This window comes from Chiroxiphia lanceolata, chromosome 2, assembly GCF_009829145.1.
Source record: "Chiroxiphia lanceolata isolate bChiLan1 chromosome 2, bChiLan1.pri, whole genome shotgun sequence".
NCBI lineage: Eukaryota > Metazoa > Chordata > Aves > Passeriformes > Pipridae > Chiroxiphia > Chiroxiphia lanceolata.
Window position 1 is genome coordinate 56197114 of NC_045638.1, and position 24062 is coordinate 56221175.

At 40.2% G+C, this 24062-nt stretch overlaps 1 protein-coding gene across 5 annotated transcripts in view; it reads left to right on the top strand.

Moving 5' to 3' along the window:
• The window catches only part of ATP7B (ATPase copper transporting beta), a 45015-nt gene that overhangs the window by 15369 nt on the left and 5584 nt on the right, over positions 1-24062 (top strand). For 3 of the 5 annotated variants that reach the window (XM_032678937.1, XM_032678933.1, XM_032678938.1), the window contains 16 exons: positions 5340-6567; positions 8085-8354; positions 9480-9643; positions 10504-10665; positions 12397-12473; positions 12805-12979; positions 13556-13789; positions 13979-14070; positions 14190-14317; positions 15409-15563; positions 15741-15875; positions 16634-16828; positions 18310-18492; positions 20869-21067; positions 22233-22379; positions 23455-23597. In XM_032678937.1, coding sequence (XP_032534828.1) covers positions 5340-6567; positions 8085-8354; positions 9480-9643; positions 10504-10665; positions 12397-12473; positions 12805-12979; positions 13556-13789; positions 13979-14070; positions 14190-14317; positions 15409-15563; positions 15741-15875; positions 16634-16828; positions 18310-18492; positions 20869-21067; positions 22233-22379; positions 23455-23597 — 3687 coding nt within the window. The remainder of the gene's footprint in view (positions 1-5339; positions 6568-8084; positions 8355-9479; positions 9644-10503; positions 10666-12396; positions 12474-12804; positions 12980-13555; positions 13790-13978; positions 14071-14189; positions 14318-15408; positions 15564-15740; positions 15876-16633; positions 16829-18309; positions 18493-20868; positions 21068-22232; positions 22380-23454; positions 23598-24062) is intronic. The other 2 variants (XM_032678934.1, XM_032678936.1) reach the window with 2 other exon arrangements.

The window sequence follows — 24062 nt, forward strand, 5'->3', positions numbered from 1 at the left end:
GGCTGCTTTGTAATAATATTCTCATTGAATCTTGATATCTGGGTTTAGAGGGTGTTATTTCCGTCTTTTAAGACTCAGGAACTGTTTGAAAAATAACAAATTGTGTTACAAGTAGTTACTGAAAATAGTAGCTACTGACATTTGTTAATCTTCATTTGGGGGAAGAGAGAAGGAAGAACAACCTGTTAAGATCTAATATATTTAAAGAATATTCACTAATGAGATGGATGGACAAGTTGCACTGAAAATTATTAAGGAGGATGAGGATTGAATGTCTGCCCTCTCAGAAGCGCTGTTGTTGTAGGCATGAAATTGAAGACTTGCGACCTTTGATATTCTTGTGGCTGCTCTGCCCTCATTTTTTTGTTCACTGCCTGCCTATAATAAACTGAGAAACATCTGAAGCATTTAATTAATAGAATGTGGCTTTTCAGTTGTGTGTTGCTGCCTGCCTGAATCCAAAGCCATGAATCAGAGGGTTGTGAAAGAAGGAAGCAGGAAAGGTAAAGCACAGATAAGATAATTCCTTGGTGGTTGTGTGCTCAAAGGTAAGAGAGCGATAACTGGTTTCAGCCCACAGAGATACAGGGAGAAGAGCAGCCCAAAACCTCTGGAGATAGTGCGTGAGAGATTCAGTGAGCTCTGGTATTTATAAATGAGTGGGTGGGAAGAGGCAGAGGGGGAGGTGCTCAATGGGCTGGGCCCCATCTTCTCACTGGCTGTTTGCCTGGCATCATGGTGAGGAGTCTGGTGTTTGAATTTCAGGATGTGAAAGTTGGCATCCCTGCAGGCCAGACGCAGGAGGGCAGGAAAGCAGTGCCAGCCATGGGGGGAGAACCTTGTTGGGTGAGCAGAGAGGAGTAGCATTGTGCCAGATCTTGGTGTGGGTGATGCTCAGAGAGTTGTGGGGTGCGCCTACCACGGCCTCAGCCTTGTGCTGCAGAAGACAGGAGTGTTACATTGGCATTTTGGAGGTGGCTGCACCTCTTGGGAAGGGGAAATGGGTAGAGGGGTGGCTTTCTTGATGACAAGCCACTCCACAGGGTGACCCTTGGAACACAGTGGTGGAGGCAGCATGGAGACCCAGCCAAGGGTAGCTGGTGGCTGGGCTGTGAAGCCAGGGAGGGCACAAGCTGTGTTTAGTTCACAGCCATGGAGTTGCATCCATTTTCAGCGTACTGGTCACCATATGTGCATATGTGAAAGTCTCACCTGGTGCTGTGGTTTCCTTGTCTTGGGGTTTTCCTCTGAGTTTAGTTGTTTTTCTCACATTTATTATGTATCCCTTCACTGCTCCGTTAAACTCCTAGACTTTGCACGTCTGAATGGGAATATCCAAAAGAATAGCCCATTTTGGGGGACAGCAAAGCAGCCTGCTGCTAGGCCTCTGAGGGCAGCCCTCGATGGGGAGGTTTGCCCCAGAAGCCACACAGACCATATGCAGTGACTGCCTTTCCCATCGGACCTGTCACAAGCTCTGGATGCTCTGATATGAGGGCTTGAGACTTGGTGCTTCCAATCCAGCAGCATCTCCCTGCCCCACCTTCGTGCTTTCACAAGAAGTTAGTCCAGCCCCAGAGCATATTCCCTTTGGATGTCCTCCTTCTTGCTGGCTGGAGGCAGTCAGAATGGGGAGCATGAGCCTCTGCTCTACCAACAGTCTGTAAGCCTTGCTTTGCTCCTGGACAGGCATGAGTACTACAGCTCCTCTCAAGGACATCAAAGGTTGTTCTTCATGCCTTGAAATCCTCATGCTGGAAGTTGGGCTTCGAATGCCATATTCCTGCACATCAGCAGTTTCAATTGCTACTCATCTCGGGTCTAGTTCAGAGCTGTCTCCTATAGATGCAACTGTTTTCCAACCAGCTCTGGCACTTCCTTTAAAGCTCTCTCCATCTACTGCTGCTTCTGTGTCAATGAGTTTCTTGATTTTTTCTGGTTTTTTTCCATATTATTAATATGAGCTTCTTTATGTTGAGATTCTTAGCTTTCAGACTAGAGCCTCACTCTGCTGTGCACTGTCAGTTGCAACTTTTATGTGCAGAAGAAGGGAGGGAAAGAATTGTCATCATTTCATGTTTCGTTATTTACATACTCTTTACATAGCTACTGTAAAATTATGCATGAGACTGGTAGAGCACCAACATACTTGGTCTACACCTGTCCTTAAAAGTAAGCAGGCCTCCTTTGGTGTGAGAGACAAAATAGTAACAGTGGCCAGTTCTTTCACACATTCCCCTCTGGATGCAGAGTCAGAAGCATTTCCACTATTATGTTGGTATTTCTCTCTAGACAGAAACAAGCAGAAGGGGCAGCGCCTGGGAATCCCAGGCACCTTTTTTGGCATTTTTGGTGGTGATTGCTTCTCTGATCCTCTTGCAGATGGTGTCTAAATTACTATACAGCCTCATAGATGCCATTTTATGTGTATGGCATCAGGAAACCCTCTTTTGAGACCCAGCTTGTGCCTAAGGAAAACTACGGGCACATTTCCATATCACTCGTCTTTGTGTCCTTACATGAATCTGCTGTTTTCCTCTGGTCTAGGAACACCCACCTTGCAAATACACACATGGATGTATTTATACTCCTTCAGTTTGTGGGTTTTTTTGAAGCTGTTAGACAATACTAAAGGCTTTGTAAATACTTTATTTGTTCCTGTGCACATTTCTTGGGTTTGGGGGAAAATTCTTCAATGATTTTGCATTTGTGTGTTTGGTGGGGGGGGGTTAAGGGAAATAAGCTTTGTATTTTTCTTATATCCATGTCCCCTCTCTATTTTTTCCTTGTCATTTAAAAATTTGCATGCAAGAATTTTTCTCCTACGGACTATAAACATCTGGTTTTGTAAAGTAGCAAACAAAATATTTTTGACAGTTCGTTGAATGTTGATAATAGCCTTTTATGCAAAATATAAAGCAGCAGCCAAGTTTTGATGTTTCTGTGGCTTACAATGCATTGAAATAGTAGAACCAGTCCTTGCTTTTATGCTTTTCGCATGGCTGGAGGACAAGAAATACCCTTTAATCTTTTTTTTCTATTTAATTTGAAATGCTTTTATATCACTGGGTACTTGGGAAAGATGAGACAGTTGGTGAGAATGAGGGTGGAGGGAACAACGGAGTACATAAGTCTACTGATAGTTCCTGGGTTTCATCTGCAAGTGGCTGCCAGAAACACAGTGAAGGGAAGCAGGAGAGCAGAGCATGTTTGTCTCGCCCATTTCTCACGCTCTGTTTCGCCAAAGGATGCAGAAGGCAAATGCCTTTGTCATATGAGCCAAAATAAATGCACTGGGTGAGCTTCTGTAACTCTCAAGCGGATTTGTGCTTCACCGGGTGTTTGTGACAAGAAGAGGGGGCCACAGCAAGCAAAGTGTCCTTGAGGGACTGAGGATAAGGGAAGAGGAGATGAGGTACAATATTCAAAAAACATTTCTTGAGGCAGATTTTACAATAAACAACAGTTTGAGCTGTCTAAGCATTTGAAGTGTGGTGGATGAGAGACTGTTTTTAGATGGGTTTATTTTCCTTATACAAGGCCAGGTTATTATTTCAAATTGTGGGAAGTCACAGATAGAAGGAAATAAGAATATGGGCATCTTGGTCGTCTTTGTGCTTAAACAGGAAACCGTCTTTGCAGGGAAGTCTGATTAACTGTTAATGTTTTGTTTTGAAAGGAGGGTGTGGTTGCACATTTTCACATATTTTGGGGATTTCAGTAACTTCTGGGAAGGGAAGTGCAAGGAGAGGGGTATGGGTCCTGGGTGCTGCCAGGCCTGTGGGAGGAGGAAGCAAAAGGGGATGTCAGGACTAAAATATTCCTGTGAGTCTTCTTCCCCAGCTTGCTGTTGGGATAATGAGGGGCTGCAACCATAATTGCTGAAGAGTTGAAGTTGCTCATTCCTCCTCCTGTTATAACAAATACAGTACAGGAAAAGCTGAAAGAAAATGTCTTGTGTTAAATTTTTACTGTTTTGGTTGTGACCTCAGACCTCATTATTCCCAAGCTGTCTAAGCATCAAACAAAATCAAGTTAATGAATTTTGAATTCTGCATCAAATGAACTGGATGCATTCTAGTGTTAATAAGCAGCCTAAATGCTTCTCATCCATGCTGTGGTATTGAGGAGGGAGTTTTCTTATGGGTCATAGGAACAAGACTTGCAGTACTGAGCCTAATCTGTTGGCCCCTTCTCCAGGCCCTCTCTGCAGTAATGCCCAGCATCAGGTGTTTTATTGAATGCTGGAGATTCCACAGCTTTGCTGGCAAGAGAATAGATTTATCACAGTTGCTTTCATCTAGATCTTTAGTATTTAAAGCTGGCTTAAGTCATGGACATGAATTTTTATGTTCTTTCCATGAAATCTGACAATCTGGAACTTGTCCCTCTCTTTCTCAATCTTCTTCATCACACGGTGCCACTAACTGGAGACAGTCTGTGCTCTGAATACCTGTTCTGTGAGAAGCATTGCTGTTATTTTTATTTTTTTAATACTTCATTTTCAATTGAATTGAGTGCATTCAACTGTAGAGTTTCAGTACCGCAGAGCCCATGATCTGACTGATCTGTTTCAGTACTTGCCATCCTGAAAATCAGTGTTGGATCAAACTAGTGAGTAGCTCAATTTATAGTCTTTCTTAGGTGCCTCACAAGTCGGTAAATGAAACTAAACCATAGTGGAAATATCTGCATATAGTTCTGTGTCTTTTAAGATCTTTGTCAGATATAGATTTTAACTTAAAAGATCTATATGTTATATGCAGAGACCCCAGGCCTTTCTGTGCATGCGTATACTCTTCAAATATCATGCAGCTGGTCCTCCCTGCACCAGCTTGTTTCAAGCTTCTGGGAGATTCATGATTCTGTTTTCTTGGGCTTTTTGGTTTGATGTGGTTTGGTTTGGTTGGAACTCCCGATGAGCAGGAGCAGGTTGGCCAAACTCAGGCAGTTTAGGACATTGGTGGAGAGGCAGTCAGCATACACTCTACTGTGACCCATTGTGCCAGTGACAGTGTGCTCTGAAGAGCAGGGCTCAGGCTTTGTGACAGAAGTGCCCTGTTGCTGCAGAGAGCTCAAGTTTTAAATTATTTGGTTGGGGTAGGAATACTGAATCAATTCTGGTTTTACATCCCTAGTGAATAGTTTTTAAATTGCTACTTAAGAAATGAGTCAGAGGCCTGATTCATCATCATGGGTTAATGTTGTGAAGTGTTTCAGCACTATAGACTGACTTGAGAACACTTCTAGCATGTGCTTCAGAGCATATGCAGACCATTGCAGCGTATACAGGGCTGAAGATGCAGGCATTTATTTTTACTCTTCCTCTTTCTCCTTAGGCTTTGTCAAACACTGATTCTCCTCCTGGCTGTGAGCTGGAGCCTACAATGAAACATAATTTTGCTTTTGACAACATGGGCTACGAGGAGAGCTTTGAAACCACTCCCTCTTCATCTTCCCAAGAGCGTACTGTGACAATCAACATCGTGGGAATGACTTGCCAATCATGTGTGCAGGCAATAGAAGGCCGGATTTCCAAGGTGAAGGGCATTGTGAGTATTAAAGTCTCCCGTGAACAGAACAATGCTGTTATCAAGTATCTGCAGTTGGAAATAAGTCCGGATCAGATTTGCCTGGAAATTCAGGATATGGGCTTTGATGCCAGCATAGCAGAAGAGAAGTTGACAACAGCAACCATAAATCTGTCGAGCTTGAAAGAAGCAGTAGTTAAGCTTCGCGTAGAAGGCATGACATGCCAGTCCTGTGTCACCAACATTGAAGGAAAGATTAGGAAACTGCATGGTGTAGCAAAAATCAAGGTGTCACTTGGTAACCAGGAAGCAATTATTGCTTACTATCCTTACATCATTCAGCCTGATGACCTCAAGAGACACATCAATAACCTGGGGTATGACTGCACCATTAAAAGTAAATCAGCCCCTTTGAAGCTGGGTGTCCTTGATCTCCAGCGCTTGCAGAATGCAAACCCCGAGAAGACACCAGCAAGTTTTGAGGGTGATGGGTTGGATCCACTGGTTGCTGAGATGAGCAGCACAGCTACGGTGACTGTACAGATAGAAGGCATGCACTGCAAGTCCTGTGTCAGAAACATTGAAGAAAATATATCAGCTATTCCTGGAATAAAAAGTATTAAAGTGTCTTTGGAGCAAAAATGTGCTGTGGTAGAGTATAGCCCAAATTTAATCACCCTGTCAGCTCTGCAGCAAGCTATTGAATCCCTTCCACCTGAAAACTTTAAAGTATGTCTCCTTAGTGGTTCAGAAGCAAATAAAGGAGCATCTCCATCACCTGCTTTCACAGGTGATCTCATCAAACAGCCGCTGCAAGACCCGACGTGCATGGTTGTTATTAAGATTGATGGCATGACCTGCAATTCTTGTGCACAGTCCATAGAAGGGACCATATCAGAGAGACAAGGAGTGCAACAGGTAGCAGTTTCTCTAGCTGGCAGTACTGGAACCATACATTATGATCCAGCTGTCACTAACGGCGAAGAGTTAAGAGCTGCCATAGAAGACATGGGATTTGATGCTTCAGTGCTGACAGGTAACAGTGTTTTTTTTCTGTGGGTAGAATGCCAGGCTGGGCTGTGTGACACCTGCTTTGAAATTCTCTTCTAGAGAGAAACTCTTAAAGCATCACATTGGCATTGTCTTTTCTGAATGACTGGCCTGATCTGACATCACTTAGCAAGGGAGAGAGGTTTCAGCTGTAAAGCACCTTGTTTCAGGCATTCATAACTGCACTAATGGGTGTAAGAGTTGAGTTGTGTTATGAAACCAAAATATTTGAGAGTTGGTACAAGGTCTTTCAAACAGCTCATGCCCTTACCCACTGAAGTAAGTTTCCTACTATGTCTACAGGCTGCTGTAAGTAGGTCTGTCAAACCAAATGTTTTCATTTATGTTCCAGAATACTAAAACCTACAAACGTAATGAAATCTCTTTCATTTAAAACCACTTTTCACCTAGCTAAAACCTCTTTTTGGTGTCTTAATCCTTTGACCTTTATTTCTTGAGTATTTTTACCTGCCTTACTTAACTAAAGCTTCCTTTAAGCACGATAAGTGGCAAGATGCAGATACTCTTTGGTGGGAACAGCTGCTTTTACATGTCAGCTGCAGCAGTGTGTTCATTTTGTACATGTGTTCAGTGTTTAAAAAGTTGCTTTGATGCACAATCTCCTCTCTAGTGAATTTCAAATGTAACAGTTTTTACCTGCTTCAAACTAAACAGATTTGCTTTGAAATAGTGATGTAGTTTACCTGAAATTAATTAGTTTGATCACAACAGACCACATCCTATTCACTTCTTTCATGTGTCCAAACCCTCTGAATCTGTGGTACTACTACAAATGAGGCAGGGCTGGTATGTGGCTTTTAATTATTATTTGTTTGGTTTGTAATTTTTTAGTACGAGACCTCCCAATCCATCTGTGGGAAAGGAGGGAATCCCCTGTGTTTAACACATTCAAAAGCAACTCCTGCTCCTTTACACAAAGGAGGCAGTTTGTGAACATAGCTGGAGCTGTTGTGTGTCTGTTTGATGTCTGGTAAAGAACAAAAATGATCACAACAGGCCTGTTTGTGTTGAGGTCTCCTGGGTGCTTCCACTACTCGTTTTGCACTACTTGCAGTGTAAATACTGCACCATAAAGAGAAACCTGTTAAGAAACTTGACCTTTTCCTTGTTTGAGATGAAATGCTATGAGTCCTGCATAGATGACAACAACAACAACAGAATGGATATAACTGGACTGAATTCTCTGTGCTGGATAGTGACCCTCTAGGTATCTTTATCAAGTGGAGGTAGATGTCAGGTCTAGGCATTGAAATTGAGGGGAATCATTTGTCATCTGAAAGTGGAGAACTAGTTCTGTAGAGTTAAATGATCATGCAAGTGGTACTGGTGAGTGTATAGTTTTATAAACCTAGGAATAATATACACTATTTCCATGTAGAGACCAAGGTTACTGGGTCACCTTTCAAACTACTGTGAGGATTTGCGTGATTGATATGTGTGACTTGTTTGAACTTTTGCATCATCCAATCACACTGTAAATAGTGTTTGTTTGGTGTACTTCTTTATTTATTCAAGATACCTCCACTGCAGAACATAGGCACCAGCCTAATGCCAGCAAAGCTGCGGTGCAGCCTCGAGCTCCAGAGCCTCCTCAGCAAGGCTGTGTCTTGGATGCTCTTCTAGACAGTCCTCACCTTGATGGGTCAAACCAGCTCAGTGGAGCAACAGCTGAAAAGTGTTTTTTGCAAATCACAGGCATGACCTGTGCATCATGTGTGTCTACCATCGAAAGAAATCTGCAGAAAGAAGATGGTAATAAATTTAAGATTCCTATAATGGGTCTATAAGGGACTATGGGGTGGAAAAGTTATTCTATGTGATTCTATAGAATAGGTTGTGGTACAGCATCTGAAGGTAAATAGACTTAATGCTCTTTTTAGTGCTAATATAACTATGTCACTGTTTTACTATCCTACTGCACTAGTGGACAAACCTCATGGACATACATGTATTGTAACAGTAAGTTGTTGCAATGTGATAAAAATTTCAAGTAATTTCAAGTAAGACAAGAACAGAGAAAGGGTTCTCGTTTAGTTTTCAGGGCCTTGTTGCTTTACAGAGCAATCCATCTGCTCCAGAGCTGTTGAGAGCTCTGGCACGTTTTTGATGTGAAACTTGCCCTTCAGGGTGCATTTGCACAAGCAGGTACGAACAAATGCATGGCTCCAGTGCCAGGGTAAGCTTAGGCAGAGCAGTGTTTGCTCGTCTAGAAGTCTGCAGGCTGGAGCTGCCTTTCCTCTGACCATATAGAAGATGAACAGATGAGCCTTGGCAGCCTCTGATTTCATTTGTGTGAGCATGCCTTTGGAGGGTTTTGCTTACTGATTACTGCATCTCCAGTCTCACAGTGATGGTCTCACTGTCTTGATTTAAAAATCCAAGAAACCATTAGCGCTTCAAAACTATTTTTTTTTACCTATGAATTTTATGTTTTGCTTTTCAATTCTAGATATAGATTTCTGTGGGGTTTTTATTTATTAAAAAAGAGGAGGAGATGGGAAACAAGAAAATAAAAAAGTCTAGCATTGTACTGTGGGGTTTGTTTGGCTCTTTCCAAACTAAGAGAGTCCAGGATAGAGCTTATAGCAATAAGTGCAAAGATTGTTTCTGAACATCCTTTTTGTCTCATTAGATCATAACAAAACTCACCTCCTTCCATGTTCCTCTCATTGCTAAAGGGAACCACAATGTGGCTGGATCTCAGTAAAAACTTTGCTGTTGTGACCAGGGAACAACACTAGAAGGAGGCAGAGGGAAATCATTAGGCTTATAGTGTCTCAGAGTTGTTACAGTCCTCAATGACAGTCACTTGTAATATTTTTTCTTTCCCTCAAAGGGGCTATATTATCTAATATTTTTTTTATTATGCCACTGCAGGAATTGTTTCAGTGTTGGTAGCGCTGATGGCAGGTAAAGCAGAGATAAAATACAAGCCAGAATTCATACAGCCTTTTGAAATAGCACGGCTGATCCAGAATTTGGGTTTTGAAGCTACCATCATAGAAGATCATGCAGAAACAGAAGGGCATGTGGATCTTCTTGTAAGTCATGTGTATTTGGTTTAGGAATAGTCAGGTCTGGAAGACTCATTTTCTTGAAAATACCTTTACTTAAGCACTTGTACCTTCAGCAGCTCAGTTCTGGATGGTGATGTTATTGTCTCTTAATTACTGAAAAGACAAGATCGTTTGTCTTAGAAGAACCTATCCAAATGCACTGAAATAAAAGGTGATAGTTCTATGTACAGACTAGACTTTTCTTAGCAAGCAGGAATAAAACAGAAGTTTTCTGTCAACAGTACAGATTCTGAGTGATAGAGAATGTGTCACCAAATATGTACTGCCAATGCTGGGGGCTTTTTATAGAGGTCTAAGAACTTTGGATAAAATTAGTTAATTGTTTTATGAAGGACAGATTCTTCAAATGTCAGTTTTTATTCTCTGACAGATACCTACTTCAAGACAGATAGCAGTCTGCAGTTGTGTTAATAAAACAGAAGTAATCAGAATAATGCCTTGTTGAAGCCACAGGGAAATTTAAGTAAGCAACATGAAGAATTTGGCTTTGCTGGTGTTAATATAGCTGTTGATAGAACTATATTAGTTATACTATTACAGTTAATACAACATCTGAGTTCTGCTATACAAATACATAGCTGTGACTATAACAGCTGGTTGCAGAATTTTATAATAAAAGTGGGTAGTTGTATTCTCAGCTTTGTATCATTTAAGACAGCTCTATAAAATCTTTATGCTGAGACCTCGGGTCAATACCAGAAGAGCTTGAATAGTCATATAGAATTAGTACCTCTGTGAGATCAGGAGGCCTTGTTTCAAGTTCATCTACAAATGTTGGGCGAATATATGGGATTGCTAACTACCTAAATGTGTCTTTTCTTTAGATTACAGGGATGACTTGTTCTTCTTGTGTTCACAATATTGAATCCAAACTCATGAGAACAAATGGCATATTTTATGCCTCAGTTGCACTTGCAACTTGCAAAGCTCACATCCAGTTTGATCCTGAAATTATTGGACCTCGAGATATTATAAAAATAATCAAGGTAGGATTTAAGAATTTTTTATGTATGGACAATTTTAAGGTGAAATTTAAAAGGATATAGAGCGGCTGATAATTGAGAGGTTTCACTGACTTTTGCAGATGACACGATTATTGCCATATGTTTTTATGCTCTTGTGCTGAAGCTGCTGTGCTGCACAGTCGTGTAGTCTCACAGGTTGTTACTCTAAAAACACATACTAAAAACTACAAAAGGAAACCTTTTTTTATCTATATGTGATAAAAGTGCGATATATTTATTCTTTTTAATTCTGTGTGTACAATCATGTGTCTCTCATTTCCAGTCATTTTAGTGGTCTTAATATTTCATAAAAAAAATACTACAGTGAAAGGCTGTAAAAGAAGTTTTGCCACAGCTCATACCACAAGTATTACACATCTCTGTATACACTTGCATTTATTCTCACATCAATAGAGTGGAATTTTTTAAACTGGAAAAGCTTGTGATACAGCCACTAAATGAAAAAAAAATCCTGGCTTACCAGTAATCACATAGATCATAAAATCCACCATTAGCGTGGCCCAGATGTGGACAAAACTTCCTTTTTTGCCCACCAGAAGGGAAGAAAATGTACTGTATGAGGTGCATGCAGTGAGTAGTCAGGAGGACAATAGAGACTGTTTGCCCTCTGTGCTCTAGAGGATTTATTCAGAAAAAAATTCCTAGACTGCAGGATTGATGGAGCAGCAGTTATTAACATATTAACTAGTAGACTGTTCAGGATGGCAGAGTAGTTCTGTAAAGCATATATTGCCAGAGAAGCATTTCATGATGCAGGTAGGAAGTTTAGATGTATTGTTCTTGCAAGCGTGCTTTGGGGTTTTGGGTGTTTGAGGGAGAGGCATAGTTCTAGCCCTAACAATACGATTGCAATCACAGCCTAACGTCCTTAGTCAAAACATGAAGAGGTTTAGGTTGGACATCAGGAAGAATTTCTTCACAGAAGGGGTGATTAGATATTGGAACGGGCTACCCAGGGAGGTGGTGGAGTCACCATCCCCAGAGGTGTTTAAGAAAAGACTGGGTGTGACATTCAGTGCCATGGTCTAGTTGACAAGGTGGTGTTTGGTCATAGGTTGGACTTGATGATGTCAGAGGTCTTTTCTAACCTAATTGATTTTGTGATTATACTGCAGTAACTCACTGAAGTGTCAGTCAAAGCTGGCTTTTTGCTTATATTTGTTTCTGGAATGCTTTACCCTGTAGTCTACATGTTTAAACGGATTTTAGACACTTTCATTTTTAACTTCAGGTTTATCTGCTAAACTGTAATGTTTAGGATTTGCTTACAAGGTTGTCTAGCCCAGCGGCTTCTGCATTTTTACTTCCTTTGTGATATGTCTCATCTCTCATAATTATTCCAGTGGAGGTGAAAGGGCAGGCATACCTTGTCCTTGAGGGAATGAGCAACAGAATTCCAGCTGTCAGTGGGAGCTTCCTGTGCCTAAGAAAACTGGGATACATACTGCATCTATACACCATGTTCATGTATAGGTACCAGAAATCCTTAGCAGTCCAAATTTTGAGTACTGACTGAAATATCCTCTCATTTTGGAAGGATCTAAAAATAAATAAGAAGTCGGCATTTATTAAATATGGAACAGTGTCCTTTTCTGACATTTCTTCTAAAAGTGGTGTCATTTAAGTATGTTATAAGTAATATGGTTAGTTTAATCAAAACTAACTGATCTTTCCTCCTCTGTCAATAAAAAGGAAATTGGTTTTCATGCTTCTGTGGCTAGAAGAGATCCAAATGCACATAACCTGGATCATAAAAAGGAAATACAGCAGTAAGCATTTCTTTTTCTTTCTCACTAATTAACATGTCTAGATCATATCTTGTAACTGACGTCTCCCCAGGACTCTTCCCAGTTAATTAGCTTCTTCTTGTGTAAAGCATATTTAATTTTACTATTCACCATTTGGTTCAAGTACATTTATTACTTTCATTAGTTTTAAACTCCTAGAAGTCTATACAGTTAAACATGTAGGAGACACTGAAACTGTCCCTAAATGTTGGATCTTTGCAAATATCCCAAAGCTGTGCACTGTGAGCACACTGTTTGGCCTGAGTACTGCAGAGTGTACAACAACCAAGGATTTACAGTTTCTCCTTTTCAGGTGGAAGAAATCTTTCTTGTGCAGCCTACTGTTTGGTATTCCTGTCTTAATCATAATGATTTATATGCAAATACCCAATGGTGAGCACCATGGGTCTATGGTGCTGGAACGGAACCTCATTCCTGGATTATCTATTTTGAATCTTCTCTTCTTTATCCTGTGCACTTTTGTTCAGGTATGTCCACAGTACATCCTAGGGGTTTTGTTTCTATTCATCTCCTATTTCATTTATGTAATCTGATGTGGTAAAGACAGGAGACTGGAAAGCTTTAGTGGATTAGGCCTTCTCTCTTGTCTGTACCACCTGCAGAACAAAGTGGCACTTTTCTGCAAATTATCCATTCTGTATTTACTCACAGTACTTACTGCTGCCAAAGTTGCATCAGACAGTTTTCCGAGTGGGGAAGGTATTGTCACAATGAAAAAAGATCTGATCATCTGCAAACTAATTGGGTAGCTATAGGTAAATCCTTTCATCTTCTGTGCCTTGTTTACTTTGCATAGCTGAGGAAAAGGATGATATTTAGCTGGTTTTGAAAATAAGGAAGGGCAAATGAGAGATGTCAATGGAGTCAGTCTTCCAGGAGACCTGAAGTTATAGCAGTACAAAATTTGCATAGGACAGCTATGCTTTCCCTTATCTACTATGTTTTTTAAATTCTGCTATGGGCAGTGTTATGTACTCTCTCCATTCACTGCTGTGGTTACTGCTGTGATCTTAATACAAGTCTGTCCATGCTTACACCGACAGTTTCTTGGCGGATGGTATTTTTATGTACAAGCTTACAAATCGCTGAGGCACAGGATGGCCAACATGGATGTGCTCATCGTACTGGCCACGACGATTGCTTATGTGTATTCCTGTGTGATCCTGATAGTGGCGATAATAGAAAAGGCAGAGGAAAGCCCTGTTACTTTCTTTGACACTCCTCCGATGTTGTTTGTGTTCATTGCACTTGGCAGATGGCTGGAACACATAGCAAAGGTAACTCATCTTCATGCTAGTTATTGTTTATTTATGATAGGAGTAGAATAAAACTATTCAGAGGAATTTTAAGTCAGATGTTTCTGATGCAGCCTATACTGTACAAGGTCATTTAGAGTTCATTGTGTTGAGTAGACATCAGCATTTATATGTCTCAATATATCTTAAACATTAATCTCTCTTTCTTAGAGTAAGACCTCGGAAGCTCTTGCTAAACTTATGTCTCTTCAAGCCACAGAAGCCACTGTGGTGACTCTTGGACCTGACCACTCTATTGTCAGGTACGTATTTATGAACCAAAATCGCTTCAGCCTGCCTGGGTCACAGACTATGCTTGATCCAGTTAACGTGAAAGCTGAGAGCATAAATAATCTGTCTGTTTTACTTGTGTCTTTTGTAGGGAGGAACAGGTAGCTGTTGAACTGGTTCAAAGGGGTGATATCATAAAAGTTGTTCCTGGTGGAAAGTTCCCAGTGGATGGAAAGGTCATTGAAGGCAGTTCTATGGCAGATGAGTCTCTCATTACTGGTAACTCCCCTTACCTTGTGCAAAAAAGTGAAAGCTTCTAGAACTCTTTATTACAAGAAAAGAGAGCAGACCCAATGCAAACACTGCTGTCTGAATAACCTCCCACCTTAATGGATACTGTGGCTTGCCTTTGTGATCTTGAGTTCAAATCCTGTGTCTGCAACACCCTAAAAAGCTGAAGAATTTCCACTCAGTTTGGTCACTTACTAATGTACTTGATGGGATGGGTAGAGTCTAAACACTATTGTCATTATTCCAGTGATCTGTTTGGAGTTTCCTCTGGAATGTAATTGTAGAGATGGTACCTTTTCAGAAATAACTTCTAAGGATTAATGGGGAGATACTGATGAGATGCTGGGGTATGTATGACAGGGCTCTTCCAGTGAGCAAGTAGAGGGAAAGGAAGCTTCACAACTTGACACCTATTCAGGGTCATGGGACTTTTTCACAGCTTCTGAAATTTTCATTTCATTTGATAAATAAAGTAAGAATTTAATTAATTGTGCAATTCTTATAAATAAGGTAAAGGATAGAAGAAGTTTACATTGAATTGGCTTACTTGTTTTAGTTACGTACTTGCTTTACTTGGGAACCCCGACACCCTTAACTTAAGAGAACCAGTTGTTATCACTAACCCTAAAAATAGAGAAAATACAGATTTTGTAGAGCTACTGTTCTTGAAGTGGAAGCATGAGAACAGGAGCTTTTCCACAGAGAAAACTTTTCTAGTCTTTGCAAGCTGAGGATTGTAGAAATAAAGGCAGATTGCTCAAACTCCCATGACAAGGTAAAGTGTTAATGGAGAAATTCCTAGAAGTTCCTTTTCCAACCAAATTGCTCCTGGCCCTGTTGAGGGATGCGATACTGAAAAATTAAGACCAAGGAAACAGCATTTCCTTTGAAATTAAACCTACGAAAAGATTTATGGAAGTATGACGCTACTTTTACGTGTCTTCATCAGACAGAGATACACAATATGTGATTTCTGGTCATTATTACTTGGTATACTGAGTTTGCTAACAATGAGCTGAATGCTAATGGACTGTGTTATTAGAGGTATTGGCTCATTTATTCCTACCTTTTCTTTCTAGGGGAACCTATGCCAGTCACTAAAAAGCCTGGGAGCACAGTGATTGCTGGTTCTATAAATGCACATGGCTCAGTTCTTGTTAATGCTACTCATGTTGGTAGTGATACCACTCTGGCGCAGATTGTGAAATTGGTGGAAGAAGCTCAAATGTCAAAGGTAAAAATAATAGAGAAGAAAACCTTAAATAATCAAAAGATTCTATATTTCCAGCAAACTGTGTTTTTCCAGACTTCAAAAAAGAAATAGATAAAGACTATTGCATATTTTCATGAACTCTGCGTATTTATTTGTTTTGACCATAAACATGCAAATAACTGGTTTTCTTTTTTATAGGCACCCATCCAGCAACTGGCAGATAAGTTTAGTGGATACTTTGTTCCATTTATCATCATCATTTCAACAGTGACATTGATAGTATGGATCACAATTGGTTTTATAAATGTTGATGTTATTAAAAAATATTTTCCTGTAAGTAATTTTATTAAGAGATGGATTTTTTTCTTAGAATGCCTTACAGTGTACTTAACATACTTTCTGTACTTAGGTTTTATGTCACAACCTGGCAAATATTTTTGTGCAATGTGGTGTTTCCTACACAGAGCAGATAATTACACTTGTTAAAATCTCTCTGCAGGTATAAATATACCTTTGCATTTCCCCCTTAGTTATGCATGGGGTTCTTACAAATGGAAATTATTGACAGTCTTTCTGGACTAAACATGATCTGTAGCTGCATTGCAAGGAACCATTCCTGTCATGTCTGAAATATTTGTGGACATTCTGGTTCCTGATGGCAGATAGTGGTTTTGGCTTTAGAAAGAAGATGAGCTTCTGCAATCTTTAGGATGTGTATTTGCTATGCTCAGGAGCTGTGGGGATCTGTGTACCTGGAAATAGGGTTCTCCTTTGCTAAGCTATAAAGGAAATTCCAACAAGTTATATTGTCGCCTAAGAGCAGAGTTAAACATATGTGTGCTTGAGCAGCAAAAAATCCAGAAAATACTGTCATAAAACAATTCATAACATTGATCTTTATTTAGCATTATGTTAACAATAATAGATTGCTTTCCTACACTGGAGGCTTCCAGACAAACGTGTTTTTTGATATTACTGTGATTGATTGTACATCTGTATTGTACATCTTATTGTACATCTGATTGTACATCTTCTGTCAGCACTCTTACATATCTTTAATTTTTTCCCCTTTCTCTTCCTTCTTCTTGCAGAATCAGAGCAAACACATTTCAAAAGCTGAACTAATACTGAGGTTTGCATTTCAAACCTCAATCACTGTGCTGAGCATTGCATGCCCTTGCTCTTTAGGCCTGGCTACCCCCACAGCTGTAATGGTGGGCACAGGAGTGGCTGCACAGAATGGTATTCTCATCAAAGGTGGAAAACCCCTGGAAATGGCACACAAGGTTAATAGTTCATTCTGTACTTTTGTATCTTACTACATGAAATATAATTTCCCAGGAAATCCTGCAGGTACAGAGAAAGATTACAGAAAGTTGTTCTTTTTTTTTTTTAATTCACTGCTGCTCATTAAAGTAAAGAAGACAAATCTGACCTTCTTTCTTCAAAGCAGTCGCAGCAAAGTGTTGAGAGCCAACAGATCCTGCAATCTCATGACTATGAGGCTGCTAATCTTCTGCATGGCCTCAGAGGTTTCTGACTTTTACACTTTCTTTACCTCTTCTGCAAAAGAGCCCAGTAATCCAGTAGGTTTTTTCTTTCCTCAGAGAGCTATTGTGAAATGCATATTGTTCATGATCCGCAGTTTAAAATGTGGGATGTAAGAGAAAAACCAAATTATTTGAAGCTGTTTCGTTGTATAGAAAAAAAGATAGAAGGGAGGAAGAAAAAACCCTTCAAAGACACAAAAATGATGAAAAGAGGAGGAAGAAGTTGAAGGAGGAAGAGGTTTGACATGTCCACAAAGAATATGAATTGAAACCATGCTATGACAGACTGTATTAGACATACGCAGAACATTTTAAGGGAAAAGGATGGTAAGAGCAAGTTAGTCAGACTGATAATTCTTATTCCTATTGGACCAGAAGTTCCAAGTCTTTGAAACAAACAAACAAACAAAAAGACTGCTAAATAATGCTGGAACTTTTACCTTTTGGATCTAAGCAAAGCTAGGGTCAGGGCTTTGAAAATTGGGATTCTGCAAGGCTGATGTGTTGAAATAGCTGGGAATGGAAAAAATGCCTACTTTGGTAAGTTTTTTTTCTTGTGTTTCTCTCTGCTGTGTTTATTTGCAGCATTAGAATTAACTTTAGCTTTGGATTTCATGATATGTTGGGCTGTATTTTTTGGTTCATTCCTGATTCCTCAAGACCTATTGGGCTGACTAAAAAGTGACTGCTGGGTTTGAATTAGCATGATGTTGATTTTGCTTAGGTTCTTGAATTTCTTGCAGCTTCTTACACTCTCTCTACCTTCTCTATCACCAAACCACTTCCTGAGCCCTCTTTCGTCAATTGTTTAGAACAGCATTCATAAAAGCCCTCTTTGCATCACATAGGTTGTGGAAAAAGTGATTAAGGTGCCATTGCATGAGTCTTGCATGAGAATACAAGACTCCTTTGTGTGTGCATCTAAGTCCTACAATGATGCTGTTGTCTGAGATCCTGATGTAGGTACAGGATGATGGTGTAGCTTGAGTGAAATCACTGTATGGGGAATGAATAAAAAAGTATGAGGAGGTGTACTGTACAAATAGTTTAAGGTACATACAGGAATCCCTACTTTTGTAGGGTTATTCTGTCTTCTTGTGGATATAGTCAACTATTTCTTAAGGTCTTGACTGCATTTATGTTCCAAAAACATATAAACATATGAGCATCCCTTTACTCACAGGGCTTAGGGAGTAACTGTGGTTTATTTCTTGCAGATCAAGACTGTAATGTTTGATAAAACTGGGACCATCACCTATGGAGTTCCTAAAGTCATGAGGGTGCTTTTGTTGGGAGACACAGCTGTGATCTCCCTGAAGAAGGTACTGGCGATTATTGGCACTGCAGAAGCCAGCAGTGAGCATCCTTTAGGAGTGGCAGTCACTAAATATTGCAAAGAGGTACTTAGTCTTCCTATTTCATCTAAGGCCTGAAGGTGTCTGTGCAAATGCAGAAATGTTATATAAAAGGATCAAGTTCCAGAGGGACAGGCCTGCCTGAAAATTAACAGGCTGAAAAGCTGGGAGGCTGAAGGCAGGGAGGTACTGCAGAGAGATCTTAACAAATTAGAAGACCGGGCAATCACCAACCACATTGAAGTTCAACAAGGGAAAGTGCCAGATTCTGTACGTGAGGTGGGGCAACCCTGGATGTACGGACAGACAGGAATGAGATGCTGGAAAGCAGTGCCATGGAAAGGGACCTGGGAGTCCTGGTCGATGGCAAGTTGAATCTGAGTCAGGAGTGCCCTGGCAGCCAGGAGGGCCAACTGTGTCCTGGGGGGTATCAGGCACAGAATTGCCAGCCAGTCGAGGGAGGGGATTGTCCCGCTCTACTCTGCACTGGTGCGGCCTCACCTTGAATATTGTGTGCAGTTTTGGGCACCACAATATAGGAAAGATATTGAGCTATTAGAGAGTGTCCAAATGAAGACTGAGAGGAAGCCATATGAGGAGCAGCTAAGGGCACTTGGTCTGTTCAGCCTGGAGAGGAGGAGACTGAGGGGAGACCTCATTGCAGTTACGACTTCCTTGTGAGGGGAAGCAGAGGGGGAGACACAGATCTCTTCTCTATGGTAACCAGTAACAGGACCTGAGGGAATGGCTGGAAGTTGTGTCAGGGGAGGTTTAGGTTGGATATTAGAAAGAGGTTCTTCACCTAGAGGGTGGTTGGGCACTGGAACAGGCTCCCCGGGGCAGTGTTCACAGCACCAAACCTGACAGAGTTCAAGAAGTGTTTGGACAATACTCTCAAGCATATGATGTGACTCTTGGGAATGGTCCTGTGCAAAGCAAAGGGTTGGACTTGATGATCCTTGTGGGCCTCTTCCAACTCAGCATATTCTGTTATTCTGTGCTTTTATGGTTGTGCATCTTAGTCTGGACATTACCAGAAGGTATATTTTAAGCTGTGCTTTTCTGGTAAGAAGCAACACCTTACAAAGTTTTTCTTGAATTAATAGAAAAATAAGGATTGTGGAATATGTACAGGAGCAATAATTATACTTAAAATAGCATTGTGAAGCAAATGTAGTGACATTTCTTGTGTTACCTGACTGTAGTCACTTCTCTTAGTCACTTGCTCATTTCAATAAATTAGGGAAAGAGATTTAAAACTTGAATATTAAACTGTAATATTTTGTGAATTTCACAAATTAATTAATGGATTACTCAAATCTTTGCAAATTTAACAAATCCTCAGAGGTCCTGTATATATTGTGTTCCTTAAATGTTTCAGAAAGATTGAAAGCACAAATCATAATGAAAATAGGAAGCCTGTTCAAATAAACTATTTCTTTCTGCTAAGAAAAGTCCTTGATTGATTTAGGGAAAAAATAATTGGAAAGAATATATAAAACTTATTAGTGATAGATCTTTCACTGATAAAATTTAGAACTGAACACTGAATTTAGAAGTATGAGTATGAGTAATTAACTGGTTGCCTTTCTTGTATTTTACATTTTCTATTTACAAGTTCTCTTAGTACCCTGATACTTCTGTAGTTATCCCATGCACCAGTTATTACTGGATCATAGCTTATATGAATTGTAACGGTATACTGTTTGATAATATTCTTACCACCCATCTTATCATCCCTGTGTTTTAAGAAGGTCACTAAAAGATACATATAGTTCCAACTTCCAGAAACAACCCAGAGTAACTTGTTTATAGATAAATATTTTCTCCGCTCTTTTTGAAACTGATAGGATCCTGGTAATCCTTTTCTTATCTTGAAGGTACTCATTGGCTTCTCTCTCTAACTCAACAGGAAAACCCAGTTCCTTATCATCCAGCTAGATCACTCTAGGAATTAGAAACAGGTTTTCACTATACTTTTACATATATGTATACATATATATATATATGTGTATATAAAAGGTCTGATCTACCACAGCCAGTTAGAAGTTGCATCTTTTCAGAAGGTGTGTGGCTTAATGTTATATTATTTCTCTTCAATTCCTAATCTTGGCTGAAGTCGTGAACCACCAATCTAACTTTTTCATGCTTAAGCTACCAGGAAAAGCTGTTCTTTATAGTTTGCTGGTGCCAGGGCTGAGACCTGAATGTGACCTGTATGCTGTCCCTTTCTGGAAGTCTAAGCCACAGCACATCCAAAACATGCTTATTTTTAGTTCTGTGCTACTAATACTCTGTGCTAATTTTTGGTTGGTCAGTCATTGTCAAGAGGAGTGAGGCCTTTTTTTTGCAGGAGTTAACTAATGTTTGTACCCAATTTGGGCAGAACAGACCGGTGATGACCTCTGGTTATGTCTGCAGGAGCTTGGCACTCAGAGTCTGGGATACTGCACCGACTTCCAGGCAGTCCCAGGCTGTGGTATCAGCTGCAAAGTCAGAGGAGTTGAGGCCATCCTCGGCACAGCCAATCAGGGTTTCGATAATCTGGATGCTAACAGGAGTGGAGACAGCAGGGCTCCTCTGGGAGATAACGCGGTGATCACGCTCTTGGAATCATGTGGTAAGTCTGCCCCTGAGGTGACCACCAGTGGCAATGTGAGCGATGATGAATCAACAGTGCTGACCGTTTTAAACCAATCCTACTGGACTAGGAACAACAGAAAAATGGATTTGTGGCAGAAGGAGGCAAAGAACAAAGAGGACCAAAATGTGGCTTAGCAAAAATTGAAGCTCTTTTCTGCAACTCTTGATCTCGCTGCAATTCAGAAATCTAAATGAGAATTTGGATGCTACAGTGATGGATACTTGAAAATTACATACAATACTTATGCAATATTCCTTTTGGATAGAAGAATGGTCCTGCAGACAGCAAAGTTTGCCAGTTAGTGATATCTTCCCATTTAGAACAGTTACCTTTAACATATATTTCTTAGTGCAACCTTTTATATCCTACCCTTCAGTTCCTTATTAACTTTGGCCTTTTGTTTTCTGTTCATATACCTCTCAGAGCATTTAAGTAAAAAAAAAAAATTCATCAGATGCACAATAAAGCACTTTACATCTGAAAACAGAGTTTCAGTGTGTGATATTTTTGATTAGGCCAATACACTTGGGTTTGTTTCAGACTCTCTGGAAGCCACTTTGGTCTTTTGTAGTGTAGGAGAGAAAGAAAAGGTATTTAAAACCTTCCTTAAGAAGCTCATCAGTTCTCTTCAAAAGGCTGTGGTGCTCCTGACCTTTTTAAGAAAGCTATTAGAAGAATTAAATAGAATAAGAACTTTAATCATCAGAACTGTACCATTTGTAAATGGTGTTAATGTAATATTTTCTCACCTTCTCATACGGCTCTTGTGAAGTTGGATTGAATTAATAATGAGGTTCATTGTTTATTAGAACAAAACTACTTTTTTCTCGTCAGAAATAGCCTTTATATTTGAAAGAAGTCATTAGCTGTGAGAACAAAGGAGGATGGCATTTACTAAACATACATACTGCACTTATTCAGAAAAACAGTGCCAACTGACAAAGGCAAATACAGGCAAATACCTCTATTAAATTCATGACACATTTCTGTATGTAAACAGGCACAGATTGCGTCTTGAAGGAGAAAAGTTTCATGAGGCTGTCTTCAGGCACTGCCTATGCCCAACTTGTCATCCTTGAACATCTCTGCTTGTGTACACTATTTTCGAGTTGCTAATTTTTCTTTTTGTCTGTGCACAAAGGTCCATCACCATCTCATACATACTCAGTGTTGATCGGAAATCGTGAGTGGATGCGACGCAATGGCTTGAATATTGCAAATGATGTGAATGATGCAATGACAGACCATGAAACGAAAGGACAGACTGCTGTACTGGTGGCTATAGATGGTAACTGCTGTTCCTTGGAGTGACAATAAATATCAGTTGATCCTACTGAGGAAGGGATAAAAGCAAACTCTGGAGCAGCTGATCACTGGCTTAGTGGCAAGAAGCTACCAAGCTTTTGGTGCAGAACTGCTTGTGAACTGCAAAGTATCAAGGTGTTCTTAAAAGAAGCTTTTACCATAGAGCAGTGTTTATAAGATTTTGTTGTGTAGTTTTTAATGTAAGTAATAATTTCTGAAACCCCTGTTGTCTAAGACTGTTGTTCAAAAAAGCAGTACCAGTGCAGTGCCATGTCCAATCCTGACTTTACATCACCTAGGGGTCACAGGCCAACCTATTGCATCACCGGTTTCAAAACATGTAATAAATAAACATGATAATTCATTAGATCAGTCAAATATAAATTAGACTCAATGAGTTTTGCTAGTGAGGTTCTGCTCTAGGCTATACAGAAAGAGATCCCAGATAATACCTTGATATAACAAATGGTTGTAATAGTCATAGATTGCCAGTGCATATGTGATCTTGAAATGAGGCCTGTGATTCATTTACTGTACAAATATTCTTGATGCTCCTAGAGGGCAATTTTGAGAGGCATGTGCACATGGATGCACCTTTAAGTCAATGGGTTGGAAGGCAGATGCCAACACCTCTTTGTGAAAGTAATTCTAATAGAGATCCAACCCTGAAAGCGTAGGGGACATAAAACCAGACACTCTATGTGCTTCCTCTTGGAGGATTGGCTTCAACATTTCTCCTGGGCACAAATTCCAAAACTTTCTCTGGCCCACTATCATGTTTATTTATACAATAAAATATAGCAGTCAGGCATGTTTAAAAGCTACTGTTTGATATATTTAAGGATATATTTATATATATATTGATATATTTAAACAGTTTACTGTTTGATCTGAAACAGATAAATGAGGAAAGAAAGAGACCGTAAATGAGAAAGCTGCAGACAGTTATGCAGGCAATAATGCCCAGAATGTGTTGAAGTGATAGAGGGGAAGCCCCTTCTCTTGCTGCCACTTTGCCTCCTACAGCTCTCTCTAACAGAGGGCGTTTCTTTGTGCAGGTGTGTTGTGTGGAATGATTGCAATAGCAGACACTGTCAAGCAGGAGGCAGCCCTTGCTGTGCATACACTGAAAAGCATGGGAATAGATGTGGTGCTGATAACGGGGGACAACAGAAAAACTGCAAAAGCCATTGCTACTCAGGTATCTGCTTCTTTGTGTTTCAAAAAAATATATGATGAGGTTTTAAAACTCTGGTTTGCCCCAGTGAATTTGAAGTAGGACTTCAGTTTCCCTGGAATCCCAGTTTCTCTGGAAATGTTAAATGAAGACTAACATTTCTTGAACTGGACTGCAAATCAGGTCAGGTCCTATGACATAGTAAAGGCCAGTGGCTGCTGAAGACATGCAGTCTTCTCCAGAGGTATAGAGTTCCTTGCAGTAATCAGTTGCTGAACTGAAGCCTTCTGCTTCCCTTCACTGAAGGGCAGTCCTGTTTGGTTACTGATGAAGGAAGGTTCCTTGAAGGTCCAGTCGTGTTCACAACAAGGGAAGTGGAGATTTGTCAGTATCTTCAAGGGTAACACAGTAGTAACAATATGAATTATTGTAAGAAGCATAGCAGTTGAAAGGATGTTGGGTTTATAGGAGATTCCCCTGATCTCAAAC